Source organism: Harpegnathos saltator, unplaced genomic scaffold (assembly GCF_003227715.2).
Source record: "Harpegnathos saltator strain DR-91 unplaced genomic scaffold, Hsal_v8.6 scaffold275, whole genome shotgun sequence".
Classification (NCBI taxonomy): Eukaryota; Metazoa; Arthropoda; class Insecta; order Hymenoptera; family Formicidae; genus Harpegnathos; species Harpegnathos saltator.
In genome coordinates this window covers 240802-257500 of record NW_020230067.1, presented here as the reverse complement: position 1 = coordinate 257500, position 16699 = coordinate 240802, and the positions used below count along the sequence as shown (strand labels likewise).

The 16699-nt window shown below is 47.4% G+C and overlaps 1 protein-coding gene across 1 annotated transcript in view; it reads left to right on the top strand.

Moving 5' to 3' along the window:
• The window catches only part of hbn (aristaless related homeobox homeobrain), a 19722-nt gene extending 10124 nt beyond the window's left edge, over positions 1–9598 (top strand). The window contains exons 3-4 of the mRNA XM_011154536.2: positions 4147–4234; positions 7177–9598. Of these exons, the coding sequence (XP_011152838.1) occupies positions 4147–4234; positions 7177–7649 (561 nt within the window). The 3' untranslated portion in view covers positions 7650–9598. The remainder of the gene's footprint in view (positions 1–4146; positions 4235–7176) is intronic.
• Positions 9599–16699: the final 7101 nt, after the last annotated feature.

Here is a 16699-nt window from a genome sequence, read left to right as displayed (position 1 = left end):
GTGTCCTGCTCTTAACGTTACCAAGATCAACGGTGTGGAAGTGACAAGAATCTGATCCCATATGTGTGAGTGTGGGTGTGTGTGTGTATCTCTATGTGTGTATATCTACGTGTGTATGTGTGTGTGTTTAAATTTAATAGTGCTTATTGTCTCTACTCGTATTTAACAATTCTTCTGTTCGTTGGGGTATACTGTAAATCAAATTTCTGACTTCTTCTTGTTTTACATTGTTCCATTCTTTTTACAAAGCGTTGCGAAGTGCTACTAACGTTTGAGTATTATGTTTTCTTATTCTTCGTTTCAGCATGCTGCCCATAAATGCTCGATAGGATTCACATCCGAATTCATAACATTTTCTTCAAAACGGCATAACATTATCCAAAAAGGTCGTAGAAAAATGATTAAAATATGAATTTGTTAGGAAATAAATGAGCTTTAAACCTCATAAATTTTTGCACCAGAGAACCGATTCCCCTGAGCAGTGCAACAGTTAAAAAATAAATTTTTTTTCCCATTAATCGAAGTTTATCTTTAGCATCCGCCATTTTGTAAAACATTTATTACAATTCACTTTTAGGTGTTCAGTTGTTGACAAGCAATATCTAAGCTTTAATTTGAACCTTGTTTCATATCAATACGATAATTTTTGGCTGAGTGTCGCTATTGAAAGATATGAAAGATATGCAGGAAACTGTACTAAAATTTAGTGGCCCATTTTTTTTGTGGGTGAGTATATTTGTTGCATATATAATTTATCACGATCTCCAAAATTTTAACCGCTCACCATTGTTTACGCGAATAAAATACAACGTTTCCGTGGTACATTCCACTGTGACCAGCACAGAATGATCTTCGCGAGCCAACAATTTTCCAAAGCCCGCCTTATGTATCTCGCGGAGAGCCCGGAGAGCATCAAGCGCCCTCGAATTCTCGCAGGACTGCGCTCTCTCGCGCGACTCAGCCTCAAGGTGCGAGTCACTCAACTAATTAGGGAGCATTGTATCGCAAAATGTCACGCTGCCGTTTCTATATCTGTAATTTTGCGAAACACATGCAACGCCCGGATTTCGTCAATGATTAATTCCGCGGGTAGAGAGCGGAGTAAAAGGGCTGGGTGGAGCGAAGAGCCGAAGAGCTGCCTTGTATAGAGCAGTAATCTGCTTAGGAATTACTTTAAAACGGCGTCCTTGACAAATTCAAGTATGTTGAAACGCAGCGCATTGGGGTGTAGTTCAGTCCATAGGTACGCATCATTCTCTCTCTCTCTCTCTCTCTCTCTCTCTCTCTCTCTCTCTTTCTCTCTCTCTCTCTCTCTCTCTCTTCCCCCCTTCTGTGTATCCGCGCGCTTCCTTTCTAATACGTTATCCTGCAGATAACTCAATTCTCATAGAGAACGCTTCGCCAAAAGTATCCCGGTTAGGGGATCAAATTAGCAACGTCGCGTTTAACAATTTCGAACAGATCGACTCCGTCGACGAATTATTTCTGATCTGGTCGAGTAACATTTGAATGCGAGCCGATCGTGGACGGTGAATGATTTTTTACGGAGGATCCAGATGATGGGAGATGCTTGTGGCGATCGAGGGATTTTCTCAAAGAACCAACATCGCCTCGGCGTCGAGTAAGTGCGCGACCCTGGAGTCGGCGGTTCGATTGTTTCGTACTGACGTAGGCACACATGGCAAAGAAACTGTCGGTAATTTTGAGGAGATACGCATACTCACAGAGATACATTCATGTGTGTACGATGTGTGTGTGTACGTGTGTATATATATATGTGTGTGTGTGTGTGTATGTATGTATATGTATACACATTTCTACATGTACGGCATATTCCATATGTATATATGTCCATGAGTGAGTGCGAGGGGTTGCGTGAAGCAACGTCGACGGAAGGGTGGCGGTGATGCTGAAAAGAGACAGAGAGCATTCCGATTGGCCCATTGTGGTACAGCGGAGCGACAATGCCGGCAATTGGCCGTCGCTCGACAAAACCGCTAAATGATCCGCCGCGGCGCACTGGTGCCACGGCCACTTTATTTCAATCTAGGAAATCCTCCTGCCCTCCCTTCCCCTCCTCGCCTCATCCTCGTCCTCCCTGCCCGTCCTTCCTACTACCTCTCGCGTGCTCTCGCAGCGATTCCAGATGCGAAATTACTCCATTTTTCGATATTAACGGCCGGCCGATGTATCGCGATGATCGCGCGTATGGTAATGCAATCGCGAGTCGCTTCTGACTTTTCCTATCTCTGTGCTCGTCGGTCGATTCCGCGATCGCCGCATTTGGATGTTCCGTCGGAGTTTTTATGGTCCTTTGCGTATGCAGTACGGCGCGATTCTCCATGGAATCGCGATGAGTTACTTCACTACGCGGTTTATGCGGTCGGAGAGACGATTTCTCCTCTTCATTTAAATTAATTACCTTTTATCAGATAAGGTGACACGGTGTCGATAGTTCCAAAATTTACGCGCCACCGAGAAACTGTTGAAAAACATTCTTCTCGTAATCTTTTCGGAGCATCCGAGTTGATCAAGATCACTTTTCAATGAGACGTTATTTACCGATGAGGATACCGAATTCGGGTAAGAGATGACCGTACAAAAAAGATCTCCATAAGCTGTAATTTTTCCAGTAATTTCTAAACAGTGTGTCTTTTGTAGCCATCCTCAAAGATAATTTATATTTATAATAATTTATGTACATATATTATTCGAAACAATAATATTATAAATATTATATATGATTATCTTACACATATTTGAGTTTACTCTAGTCGAACGTTTGTAGGACGTGAGAAAAAGTGCGCGCTTAATTTATACTATCTCGCCGAAAATAATCTGGATGAATTGCCAATATCCGGCCAAGAATTGTAGAAGTTACGCAGAATTGTGGAAATATTAGCGAGTTCGATGGTACAAATGGTCCGAGAGGTTAATACGCGGCAGTTATGGGAACGTGTCGGCGGCGTTGCAAACTTTCGAGTCCGGGAGGCGACGGGTCGCTTAAATGACGCAAGGTTTGCGAGCACTTAGGCGTTAGGGGCTATTCAGGGGCGATTAAATAATTAACAGCAATTAGGCAATTGAATTTCCTGCCCTCGCCCGGCAGCGCTCGCCTCTTTCCCTCGCCTCAACGTTATTCCTCTCTCCTTCCTCGATGCCACTTTCTTCTCTCTTTCCGGCGCGCGCTCCCGGTTTTCCTACGTCGTTTGATTTTACTTCGCAATTCCACCGTGCTAATTTGCTAATTTATCGCGCTCCGATGGCACGTCGGTATTATTAATTTTATTCGATTGTCTCGTGAGTTATGATTAACGCCGTCGCGTATTAATATAAATCGTAATCCTCGCAGCCGAGGAATTCCAGGAAGAAGGCGTCTTCAGGAAGAAAGGACCGTCAGACTGCTTAAATAGAAAATCGATATTGTCTTATCCCGACCTGTTTTCTTTACAGTATTTACAGCTATAACTGTTTATTCAACGATGTACTTACGATGAACACGGCCATTACTCATACATCTCTGTTATCCTACATTTATGTTTTTTTCCATATTTGATTTTGCTTTTTTCATATTTTTTCCATATATATTGTCGAATCTGAAGGAGAATACCCGGGATATAATAAGACTTTTCCTCTTTCGCTCGTCTTTTTTCCTTCCTCCTCTTCCTTCCGCCGCTGCTCCTGGTACCCAACGAAAAATCAGAGCAGCTCGGGCAGAAAGCGAAAGCATTTATACGGCAACCGGACCAGCGATAGGGTTGCCGGGGATAGATGAGGATAGGGCCGAGGGCAGGGGTTACCAGCACTCAGGGGTACGAAGGAAATCAGGATAATTGTTAACAATTAGCTTAATCAACCTCGAGAGCAAGCTTTTGTTGAGCGCTCTGATACGCGTGCCTGGGGTTCTCATGCACTTCCCTTTTCTGCCAATTTCGAATCCTCGTGACGAATCCTCCTGATGTTCTGACAATTAGCGATCATCCGAGGCTGCGAATTATCTCTTAACGGTCTAATGCGATAATGGAATTAGTTGCGGCAATTTGTTGTTCGCTGCGCAGCGACAGTCTCGTCCCGTCTGGAGTATAAAATAGTTGCTAAGCTCCGATTAATATCATAAAAGAAAGAGATACTTCTCCTCTGTTTCAGGTCTGGTTTCAGAATCGTCGTGCGAAATGGCGCAAGAAGGAAAAGGCGTTAGGCAGAGACACTAGTTTCATGCACGTCGAGCAAGGCGGTGAGTTTGAGCGTGATGATGAATTCAGCTGGTCTTTTTCCAAAGTTTTGACATTTCTCGTACGTAATGAAAAAAAAAAATTCGTTTCGCGAATTACCGTCGGCAGTCACAATTTGAACAATTTTTACCATGCCCTGTTTTTAAACACTGTGCCTTTCTAAGAGATGACTGGTCGATCAAGTTTTCTCTCTCCCTCTCCGCCCCTCTCTGACTCTCTCTCTCTCTCTCTCTCTCTCTCTCTCTCTCTCTCTCTCTCTCTCTCTCTCTCTCTCTCTTTATCTCTATCTTTATCTCTATCTCTCTCTAATTCTCAATGAATTCTCCTCAGCTTCGCTGCAAATTCGAATCGCGCATTTCCCGACGATGAACGAGTCGCGGATCGCCGGGCAATCGTGAACGCGCGCTTTCATTCGCACAGTTGCTTCCTCGCTTCGCTGTAACGTAGTAACATGCGTGTTACGCTCGTGATATACGCAGGGGAGGACGACGAGGCACGAGTTACGAAGGGTAGATGCAATCGGCGACAATTATGTCTAATTTCAGTGTCGGCCGTCGCAGCCATCACGTGCGAATGATGCGCAATAGAAACCCTGGCCGATTAATTTTTCATAAGAGAGACGCCCTATGGGTAAAACTTGCGCGGGCGGAAAAGGGAGGGGCAGAGGGGATTGACGCGTTGGCGACGAAAAAATATTTCCGCTAATGACTCCGACACTCTACGACATCCTACCGATCGATTTTTATTAACTACGTTCGACCGCGTAACGAGGAAGCTCGCGCTCTTCAAATTTTCTTCTCCTGGCCTCAACTAGCATGCCATCCATATTGTTTGTCAGTCGCAAAAAGGCATCAGAGAAATAAAGAGCCTCGGCAAGCCCCATGCAAAAAATGCCCGTTTTCGGTACCTCGATTTTTGAAACTTTTTTTATGCCAAATTTTATGCCAAATGATGACCCAAAAATCCTTGCAAAATTTCGAGACGAGCATATGCCCCGTTTAAGAAATATAGGGGGTCAAAGTTGACCATGTCCAATTAAAAAATATAGCAGCTTCACATTTATACTCCAATAATAATGTCCAAAAAATTCGGCCGAAATGGTTCTTTTAAGATTTTTGGCTGCTGATTATGAATCTGAAGTCAGATTTTAAAAATAAAAAATGGCGAATCCAATATGGCGGACGAATTTTTCTTAAATTCATCAGATTCACTTGAAACTCGTTACTCGGAGGTTTTTGGGGTTCACCAAATACGAAAGAGATAAAAAACTTGTCATCTTTACTTTTTCTTTGCTTATCACAGCTAATGCATTTAACGAAAGGCATTTTTACTAGAAAATCGAACTTTTTGCAGTAGCGCATATAAAAACTTTTTAAACAACAAAAAAGCATAGATTTAAGTCATTAGCATGAAAAAACAAAGAGTACAAAAAAATCTTACCATTTATCATTAATAATATTTTTCAAATAACAATATTTCCAAATTTTTGAAACTGAAACTTTTATTTTATTACATTCGCAAGAGTACGATACAAATAAGATGTAGGATGGAATGGAATGTTAATGAAATGATGATCTGCTGATCGTCTTTTGTTTTCAAGGTTTCGTAACTCTAGGCCGAACTCTTTAAAACGAGACTCAGTCCGCTCGACGCTCACCGCTCCTAGGTAGAATGTAGGTCCAATGTGAGGAAAAATAGGTCCATTGTAGGACAAAATAGATTCTATGTTCGGTCAAAGTAGGTTTAATGTAGTGACAAAGAAGATTTAGTGCTGGTTAAAAGTTAGTTAACCGTTAGATTCGTAATCAGCGACCCCAAAAACCCCCGAGTAACGAGTTTCAAGTGAATCTGATGAATTTAAGAAAAATTCGCCCGCCATATTGGATCCGCCATTTTTAATTTTTAAAATCTGGCTTCAGATTCGTAATCAGCAGCCAAAAATCTTAAAAGAACCATTTCGGCTGAATTTTTTGGACATTATTATTGGAGTATAAATGTGAAGCTGCTATATTTTTTAATTGGACATGGTCAACTTTGACCCCCTATATTTCTTAAACGGGGCATATGCTCGTCTCGAAATTTTGCAGGGATTTTTGGGTCATCATAAGTAACCATTTGGCTTGAAAAAAAGTTTCAAAAATCGAGGTACCGAAAACGGGCATTTTTTGCCGATGCTCTTTCCCCCTTTTCTCCCCTCAGAAAGGTTCAGTCAAAAAGTTCGGTTTTTAATTCTTGAGTCAAGTTAGACTTTATTGCAGGTTTGACGGAAACCAACTATTCGCCGCAATATTAAGACAGACTTTTAACGTGTTCATTGTTGCTGTTTAATATTTCGCTTTAATATTTAATATTTCGTTAATTTGATATTTCGCTGGAACATCAGAATTGGTTCTTGCATGATTCTCTCTTTCAACATTTTAACGATTCGCCCTATTGATTGTACATATCCCGAGAATCTTTGTAGTTTTGTTATTTTATTGCTACATTATTTATTGACGAATTAATCATCGTTATTGTCAGCTCACATGCTTTTATCACAAAGAATGGCCGACTCGTTGTCGTAGAAGACGAGAAATAGACCCGAACTTTTCGACTGACCCAGCAGAAAAGCGCTCGATGTGTAACAGTCCAGACTAGTAATTCGCGTCAGCGTTTGAGAGATGCAAGTGACACGTCTAGTGCGAATTCGTCCGAATGAAAGCGCCAGCTCCGCACAATAAGAACGCGCGGTACATCGACGTACGTGTCACGCGGTTGCGCTTTCCGCATTAGGAGTTCTCACGTTGGCAAATACAAAAGGGCGAAACAACAGTACCGGCGAAGCAAAAAGACAGGCTCCTTCGGGCCTGGCTATAATCCAAAGTCGCTCGTACGGGAGCCGTGAGCGGCCCGAGACGGGTGCGGAGCGAAATAAAAGAGCGCACCCGCTGAATCCTGTTTGCAGGTGTGAGCGAGTTGTCCCTTCACGCGCGCCTGCTGCAAACGGCCAGCGGCGTTCCCGGCGCCGATCCTTCGGGACCACCGACCGGCGCGTTTCCTTGGTTCATCCCGCCGGTGTTCCCGCCCCCATGGCCGGCGAGCGCGCCCAAGCTGCCGCCGTTGCACGCGATCCTGTCGCAGTACATCGGCCTGCCGTTGCCGCAGAATCTGGCGTCGCTCGGCACGATGCTGCCGGTCGGCTTGAACCCAGCGGCGTCGTCCTTGAACCACGGCAACGTCAACGGCCACACCCTGGCCGGCCACGCTCTGCACGGCCACCCGCTGAATCTCGGCGGCGTGCAGAGTTTACCGCAGAATCTGAGCTCGAAGCACGACAAGGACGAGGACTCGGCGTCGTCCGACGACGAGATCAGGAAGCAGAGCGCGGAGGTGCTGAGAGTGAAGGCGGAGGAGGTGCTACGCAAGGCGGACAATTAACTGTGAGAACTCGCGGACTTTTTTGTAAAGATCAAGGACTCCTCGCCGATCGTCTGCGGGATTCCTTCTCGTCCGGGGACGTTAATCAACCGTTCGTGTACGATACCGACGCTAAAAGGATTTCGACGGGGTGTGAGGACAGCCACGGCTGTTTCCGCTTCGCGTCTACGAGAATCGCGCATGCGAAGCGCGGCCAGGGCTCCCTTGCTCGCGCCACTGCGCAAGGATTGCGGATTTGCAATCCGGTGCTCTTTCGCGCGCAAGTCGACATTGACTAGCATTTTAATACATAAACATACTCACACACACACACACACTTGCATACAAATACACTGTGGATAGAAACGCGCGTAGGCGAGATCGACACGATCGAAGGCTCATTTTCACGGACGGAGGTCGCCTGCGAGATCTCCGTCGACGGAGAATCCAACAGTAAAGGCTGCATTTTCGCGTTCTCCTCCGGCACGCCCTGTGAAATCTCGGTCTAGTCACGGAATCGAGTAAGGATATTCGGGCAGGTAGCGGAGCGCGTTCGACACGCGCTCAGTCACTCGTCGTGGCGCACCCGTTGAAACGCCGCCAATTCTCGACACATTCGGTCGATGATCAGCGGCCGTTTTATCGCTAATTGGAGCTTTGCTCGAAACGCAATGGTGAGCCATATCGTACGCCAATTATCAATCGGTAATTAGCCGCTGATCGCATACACGCGTCCTTTTGATCTGGAGCCCACAAAGGCGAGGAGCGCGTCAAGGATCGCGAATATCCTTCTGAGTCGGTTTGTTCACGCTCTCGAGTCCATTAGCCGATAAAGGAGCCAGTCCGAAGTACAAACGAGGCCGATCTCGCAATAATGATGACGCAGCGGAACGATAAACAGTGCTGTGTCGAATTTCAAATATCACAGTCGCGACTAGCTGGTTCTTTCTTCTCTTTTCGTTGAAATTCTAGGGACAAAATGTAAGCTTGTGTTGTATTTTGCTGATTGAGAGAAAAGAAGGTTTTCTTTTTGTCGCAAATTGCTTGCTTCGATTGCAAGTTTTGCGAGAGTGCAAGAGTAACTCTCACGTTGGCTAACGAGTCTTATCAAATAAACGATCAATTCGATTCACTGTCGGGTAAATGATTAACAGAAGGAAAAATTCAGTCGCTCGTTTTCTCCCTTACGACATTCATCGCACTCGAGCAGAACGAGTTGCGACGAGTTTCCGAAAAAAACGAAGTATCGTACGTGCCGCGTCCGTCGACGGCGGTTAGTGGAGTTTCACGCATTATTTATACGCGTATTAATTATCTAGAACTATATATACCGCTCGAATCGTTACTCGACGACGACGCAACATCAATGTGTTTCATCGATGTGAAGGACGACGGACTGTGCCACGTTCGCGGGGCAAATCAGCGCGAATCAATTAGGCTCGTTGTTACACCGAGCTCAGGCACGACACTGGGATGCCGTTCGATGTTAAACAACAGCGATACGACGGTAATTTCGCGTGCATCCAGACCGTCGTGAAAGTGACAACTTTTCGTTGAACTAACAGATTCCAGAGAATTCGAGAGATTTCAGTGAATTCTTCTCGTCGAATTGTTAACTGTCGGACAGAAGTCCCTTTTGTATCGATTTTATGTGCCGATATATCTTTGAGGAACGATCGATTTGACTCTTCCCTTTTGTATCTTCTGAAAATCCGTGCAATGTCACCCCCACGAGTTATCGTGCCGCAATCGGCTTGATTGATCCCGTGAATGCGAAGAAGTGAACGAGGGGTGCACCGACAGTGTCGTGTAGGACTTCTCTCGAAGGATCAAGTGCCGTACAGGATCGCCTGCGTTATGTGTTAGGTGAAGTGTATCGTGCGAGGCAGTTTTGTAAGATACATGTATCATACACGTATTAGTTATGCCATGTATACATATGTATATGAGATACAAGCTACAGACTTTGTGTAAATATGTAGGTTATATTCATCGAGTTAAAAAAAAATATATATATATATTGCACTTACGAGGAATCATATGGAATCATATTTCCTTTGACGCAACAATTTCCAACATCGCGCGCGCGTGTGCCACGAAAGGTCGATTTTTGAAGACTCGCGTGCGCGAGGCGAACGACCTCGGAATTAATTTTTTATATCATAAACAAAAATGATATAATCCGGCATATTGAAGTATTACAGGTCAACCAGCAGGCACGACGAATTCAGCGAATTCATGAGGCGAATTCCCGCGCAATCGGTTTCCTCTCAAAAGGAAAAACCAGCTATGAAGGACTTGTGAACGATCGCTATTCCAATTCAACGCAATATGTCGATCTGTCAATCAAAGAAAAAAAAAAAACGGTACGAGTTTAGCGTATCCGAATATTACCGGATAATCCGAACACAGGACAGTTCGGACAGATCCTTCCCACGAAATCGATTTTCCTCCAAGACGAGAGGCCGATTTCGGATTCATTATTTTTATGTATCACCAACACCGCTATAATTAGCCGTATCGAAACGTGTCACAGATTGAACCGGCGATCCGTGAGAGAATGAGGGTCAGAGACGGCCTGCGAGCTCGTTCGCGGACACCGGCAGCCCGGATGTCGGCCGTCCATCGATTGCACGTGCTTACGCGTCGACTTTATGTGTACATTCCCGCCGAACGGCCGTGCGCTCGCTTGCTCGCGTATCACGGTTAATAAGCGGCAGGTGCCAGGTGATCCGATTCTTTTTCACGCCCGGCTGCGGGCTGCGGCGACTAGGCCGCTAATTCGCCCTGCCGATGTGCGAGCGATTCACAGGCGAGCGGGCGGGCGGGCGCGCGACGAAATCGCTTCCGTGTCATTAATCGTGAAAAGATTTGGCGTGTTGGCCGCGTCATTACGACGATTTCCTGGATTCCGCGCGCAGCTGGCGCACCCGCACGCACCCCGAATTCCCACGGAGCCGAGCACCGTCGACAATGCATGCTGTGTCGCGCGGCGGCGTTTACCACCCCTGCGCAACCACCCCTGCATCGTTGTCATCGTCGTCATCGTCGTCGTCACCGTTGTCGTCTCGCTCGCTTTTTCTGCTGTCAAAAATGAATTTTGTCCGGTAGGCGGGAGGATCACGCGGCGCGTCACACAGGGCGCGAAAGCCGGTAACATGCACAACGGCAATTACAATCCGGCCAATTTATTTGTCGTGAAAGGGAAGACTGAAGGCCGAACGAGCAGGCGGCAAGACGGGCGGACGGACGCGACGGGAATTATCGCTATCGACGCGCGTTATCGCGCGGGAAAGTAATTATTGCACCACCTGCTTGGGAAGCACGGGCGATCGACGAGCTCGATAGAGCACACCGATAACGCGACTGGGTGAATGATATTTCATTTCGAAGGTGAGTCCTCACTTGCGCCGGCCCACTGGGCGAAATTTCGTCCGCGGTGGACAACTCTGGAAAACGGCTGCTTAATAATTTATGCTTAATAATTTATGCGGGCAGTCGGAGGAAAAGCGCGAAGAACGTCGACGGGAATAGAAATGGAAGAGCGTTGAATAAATAATTTTTCATAATGATTAAAAGCACCGAACTTTCCCGATGTTGTGTGCAGTCGCGTGCGACGCGTGTAAAGTCGATGAAATTGATTTTCTTATACATTATTTCTCTAAACTTTATTAAAATATTCACAGTGTCTACAGTATCCGCAAAGATCGAGACAGAATATCACAATGTTTGCGTATGTGTATATCGCGTTCATCTTACTAAATAATTAAAATTGACGAGAAGTACACGATATCGCCGAAGGATATAAAAATGACTGAGAATAACATCTTCAGTTCAGTACGTGAAAATTAAAATAGACGACAAGTCGACATTAGATCGTCCGAGGATGCTGCAAATAATTAAAGTCAGCGTTTTTAATCATAGATGGAAATAAAGATTGATGAGACGCATATCGAGCCATCTGAAGATATTACTGCCAATTGAGGTCAATATCTTCAATCATAGGTGGAAATTAAAGTCAGCGAAAAGTACACTACATCGTTTGGAGATACTACATACAAGTGATTGAGATTGATTAACGTCCTCAATCGCACGTGAAAGCTCGTGGCCTCTCCTCCGCAGTCCGGAATTCAGGGAGGCGAATTCAGCGTTCGATTTCAGACTCACGGCTCAATGATGGGGTTGGTGTGACGACAGGTCGTCGCGATGAGTACACGTGTACACCTTGGCGCGTTTTTTAGGCGGCGAAGGAGCTCGGCGCGGGTGCACTTGAGATGCAGCGCAGACGTTCTGTATTGCCACATTAGGCGAAGTACGGCGCGCGCTTTCGAAACGCTCCGCTTGCGTTTTAGCTCAACAGCCGCGTCGCATAATGCCGCAAAGTTCCGCTAAATGGAACCACTAGAAGGAGAAAGAAACGCTCGAGGTCCACTTCGCCCCGATTTCGTCCGTCAGACCGTGTCGCTGAATTTCGGTCCTGTAACCCCGCGGCGTCTTTGGGATATTCGCGGGAACACAATGTAGTAGAGTAGCGCGTTGAGATAACGCAGCATCTCTCCTGCAACACCCAGCGACACGCGTGTCTGTTAATTGCTTGTGCGAACATCTTTCGAGAGGAATGTCTGGATATTTATAAATCATATAATTTATCGTGATGAGACACGGAAAAGTTTCGAGACGTAATTGACAGCAATTAACAGGATAAGCGTCGTATGTTAAAGAAGCGAATCACCCCGTCGCGAGAACGTTAATAAGAAAAGAAGTGGTCTCACAGAGGTTTTGTTTCCTAAGAATGCATTAATTCACATCTTAAAATAAACGCGAACTATTGATCATCGATATGGAGGCAGGATTGAAGTTAACAGCTAAATTTCAAAACAAATTTCTTTCTCTTCTCGTTTTTTAATGAATGTACGATTGAATATTTTTCGGGGGGAATCCCCATTCGCGAGAGTCGCGCGTTCCTCGCGATGAAGCGAAAAGGGAAGAGGAGGCGCCGACCTTTAAGGTCACGAATCCATCCGTTTCGACGGATATCGGCGATTCGTTTTTCGCTTTTCGCATCGGCGCAAGTGCCACGGCCTCCACGGCGTACACGAAGGATCACAGTTGAATACCACTGATCGCGATCGCGGTTGCTACGAAGGACAATTAGATTAAAAGCAGCGCCTCTCGCGGCGGCTTGAGATCCATTAGTGCCCATTGTGCCACCCCATTTACACCCCCGCCGTCCATCCCCCATTGCTCCATGCCCTCCTCTCCGGAACAGAGCACCCGTCTCGAAGCCAGGTACTTATTCTCAATAGTAATATGCTCACTTCATACTTCTACCTCTTCGTCCTCCAATCCTACGCCTCCGTCTGCCTCTCCCGATGGAGTCTCTTCTCTCCTCTCTTTCCTCCGCTCCGTCCTCTTTCTTCCCGCCTTGTTCATCATCATCATCATCATCTTCTTCTTCTCCTCCTCCTTCTCCTCCTCCTACTCTTTCCTCGTTCTTCGACAGAGGAGAAGAGAGAAAATCCGCGGACACGGTGACGTCGTTTGAGGAGAACTCTTCCGCTTCCTGTGAAAATCATCACGAGCGGACGATGATACGCACGTATGAAAACTGCCGTTAATGACGCAGCCCGAATGACTTCTATTAGTCCATCTGCTGGAATATGAAGACTGTCGTCGTCGTCGTTATCGTCATCTACCGAGCCATCATCGGTGCTTATCTTTCCTCTTGGGATCGCGGTCCGCGATTTCGTCGCGCGTTCGGCGGATAAAAATGCGCTGTTACTTGACAATCTGGCATTCATTTGTCTAACGACCCCGACACGAGAGGGACGGGCATTCGATCGCGTGTAAAATGGCAAAAATCTCACCGGTGCTTTCACCGGCTGTGCGGAGTCCGGGATCGCTCCATCGTCGGCGCATCAACAATTACTACGGTTGGCTCGTGTAAGCTCGCCCCTCGTATAAAACTGTAGGGAATAAATTGGCCGCGCGCTCGAAATAATATTCCTAAACGTGCACGTGATACAGCTTCGCTAATAGCTGAGGTGCGCCGCAACGGTTTTACGTAGGCGGAGATACGGTATTCATTACTACCGACGCAGTAGTGCGGATTCGCCTGCTCGCGCCCGCTCGCTTCTGCGGAAGCGTTGCGATTTTTTCGGCGCTAATAATTCGTCGAGGGCCATTGCCGGGGATTAATGTTGCTTCCACGAAATAATAATCGCTCTTTTACGCGCGCGAGCGCTATTCGATCCCGCTGTGGCGGTTCTCTCTCATTTGGAGCGATAAAACGGACAAGTCGGGACGGACGCTCTGCTTAGTTTTATCGTACGGCTGTTTCGACAGCGCTCATCCGTTTAAGTCTCCGTTAATTCCCGATGTAATTAATCGATAAGTGTACTCTTCGTATCAGCCGCAGGTCGTACATATCGCTTCGGAGATAACGACTGTGTCGAAGAGGAAGGATCGCGCGGACTGCGTTATCTGCTCACTTAGCCGCCGCTTCCCCCCCTCTCCCCTCCCTTCTCGGATTCAGCAATAGCTCTGTACGTGCGTGGTTTTTTATTCTCATGCGATCGAAGCGATCTCTCCGGAAGATTTTCGGCGTGTGTTTTCACTCGACTTGCGTCGTAGAAGAATCGAGTCCTCCTGAGAAGTTCTTCTCTCAAATCCGGACTCGGGCGTGCAACAATGCGTGCAGAATAACTGGTTGGAAAATTCTCTCATTTGAATAAGAGTAGCTTGAGTATTCGCTCTACGATTCAGCTGCGTTTCTCGCACATATAATTCTTTGTAAATTTTGTCATCCGAGACCGATCGTTTCGGCGATGTAGTTGCCGAAGCACCCTAATTTGCAGAAAAGAGAACGCAAAACGTCCCGCTGCGAGGTGAGAAGGATTTTCGCGCAAAGAGGTGCCTCCTGCCGACGATGCAGACAGATGGAGAGAGCGAGAGCGAGAGCGAGAGAGAGAGAGAGAGAGAGAGAGAGAGAGAGAGAGAGAGAGAGAGAGAGAGGAGAAGGAAAGAGTTCAGGGATCCTTGAGAATCTCTCGCGTTCACACGTTGTGAAGCTGGGTGTATGGTTATGCTTAAAAATTAGTGTCGTTATGACGCCGCGATCCGACTCCGCGTACACACTGGGTGTACACACTTCATTAAGGCTATTAGGGGGCATCAGGGCATCCAGAACGCACCCTGTAAGGCGATCTCGGTCTCGTAGCGATCTCTCCCCCTCTCCCTCGAGCTCTAATCGTCGTCGTCGTCGTTGTCGTTGTCGAGGTTCTTTCAACACCCCGCTCGAGGGGACCGCGACCGACAATAATGGTCTGCGCGCTGATGGCTTACGCCCAGAAAAATCGTGGGCACCCTGAGCGCTTCTCGGCTCCCTTGAAAATTGATATATACCTGCGGCTGTCGCGCGACTCGTACCCTTTACGTTGATATCACGTTGATATCATCACGTACAGAGGTACGTCGATTCGCCTACGGGGAGAAGCGTGTGCGGAATGACGCGAGAAACTTCAACGGGAGCTGATACGGAGCTCGTACGGAGAGAATCATCATTTGCTCACAATCGACGTGATCATAATGGATATTGAACGGTTGATCAAAGGTACGAGGCATTAATGACGAATCGCCGGAGCGCGACGCCTTGCTTCCGACAAATTCCCTCTGCGTACGGGGGTGTGGAGGCGACACGGCGCGGCGCTTCATAAGTTGATAATATCAAGCGCGCACGAGCGCGAATCAATTTGGGAGCGCGCTCGAAAGAATGAAGCCGTGTCAAACGTTGTTTGGCAATTTAATTTTATTGTACGTCGCGTTTGTGATTCCCGCGAAAAGCGCTTTTCATAAAAAAAGGGGGCTGGGTGACGGCGGGCGGGGGGAGGGAAGGAGTGAGGAGGGCCGGAGAGGGACGGCCGGGCGATCGGATACACTACGGCTCGTTGAAAAGATCAAAGCGCATGGAATTCTAATGGATCGTGGAACGAGGCCTTTCACACTCGATCAATTTTCTCGAATGAAGCGGTTTTCGCGGGAATAAAAGGTGCATTAAGGCGCGCTCACGTGTGACCCCATGTCGCGGGCGTCTGCGGGCGATCTCGCGCGCGGGGGTCAAGAGAGGAGCACCCCCTTCCGCCCCCCTCCTTCCCTCGACCGAACGACCGACCGAGGAAAATTCCGTAAACGGAAAATGAAAAGTGCGAAATGACATGTAGAATGCGCGTGTCAACGTGTATACGACGTGGCGCGTTTCGCTTCTCCCCGCTTGGACAGAAGAGGGAGAAAAAAGAACAAAGGAAACGGCGCTCGATCGCGACTGCGACGGCGTCGGCGGCAGCGGCGGCGGCGGCAGCGACGGCGATACTCAGCTCTCCGAGGGGCCGAAAGAGAAAGAGGGAAAGGAAGAGAGAGGCTGCCGTAAATTAATCGTACAGTTAATTCCATCCTGTCGATGTACAATTTAATAAAGCGTGAGACACGAAAGGCTGCAACCGCGCTTTGATAAAACGCCCCCTCTCCGTCGCCATCCTTTGCCGTGCCGCTAATATTACATTACATCAAGCCGATTATCTATTTCGCTCGTTGACTCTCTCGCACACGCACTCGCGCACACACACACACACACACACTCTCTCTCTCTCTCTCTCTCTCTTGTATTCGCTATTACGCGGAGGTAGTTCCGGAAATTGGACACCTGTGTACATCTTCGCGCCGATATGGCACGCCGGCGAGAGGCGGCTCTGCGATTTTCATCGCAACATTACGTTCCATCCGGCGGGGAATCCTCCGAAGCAACCCCGCGGCGAACGACGCGTGGACGCGAGGAGAGGAAACGTGAAACGGGATTCCTCATTCCCGTAGGAGGGTATCCGCTGTGTCCAGTGAGATACAACTTCCGGGAACCGGTTTGCGGCTAAGAAGGCGCATTAATAAGCTTCGATCTCCCCCGCGAGCGTTCTTTCGTACGAGAAATAAATAGATCGCTTTGCTCTCCGGTTCCTTTCACTCGATGCGATGCGACGCGACGTCACGACGACCCGTCCCGAATTCCCTTGCCGAGGTGGTCG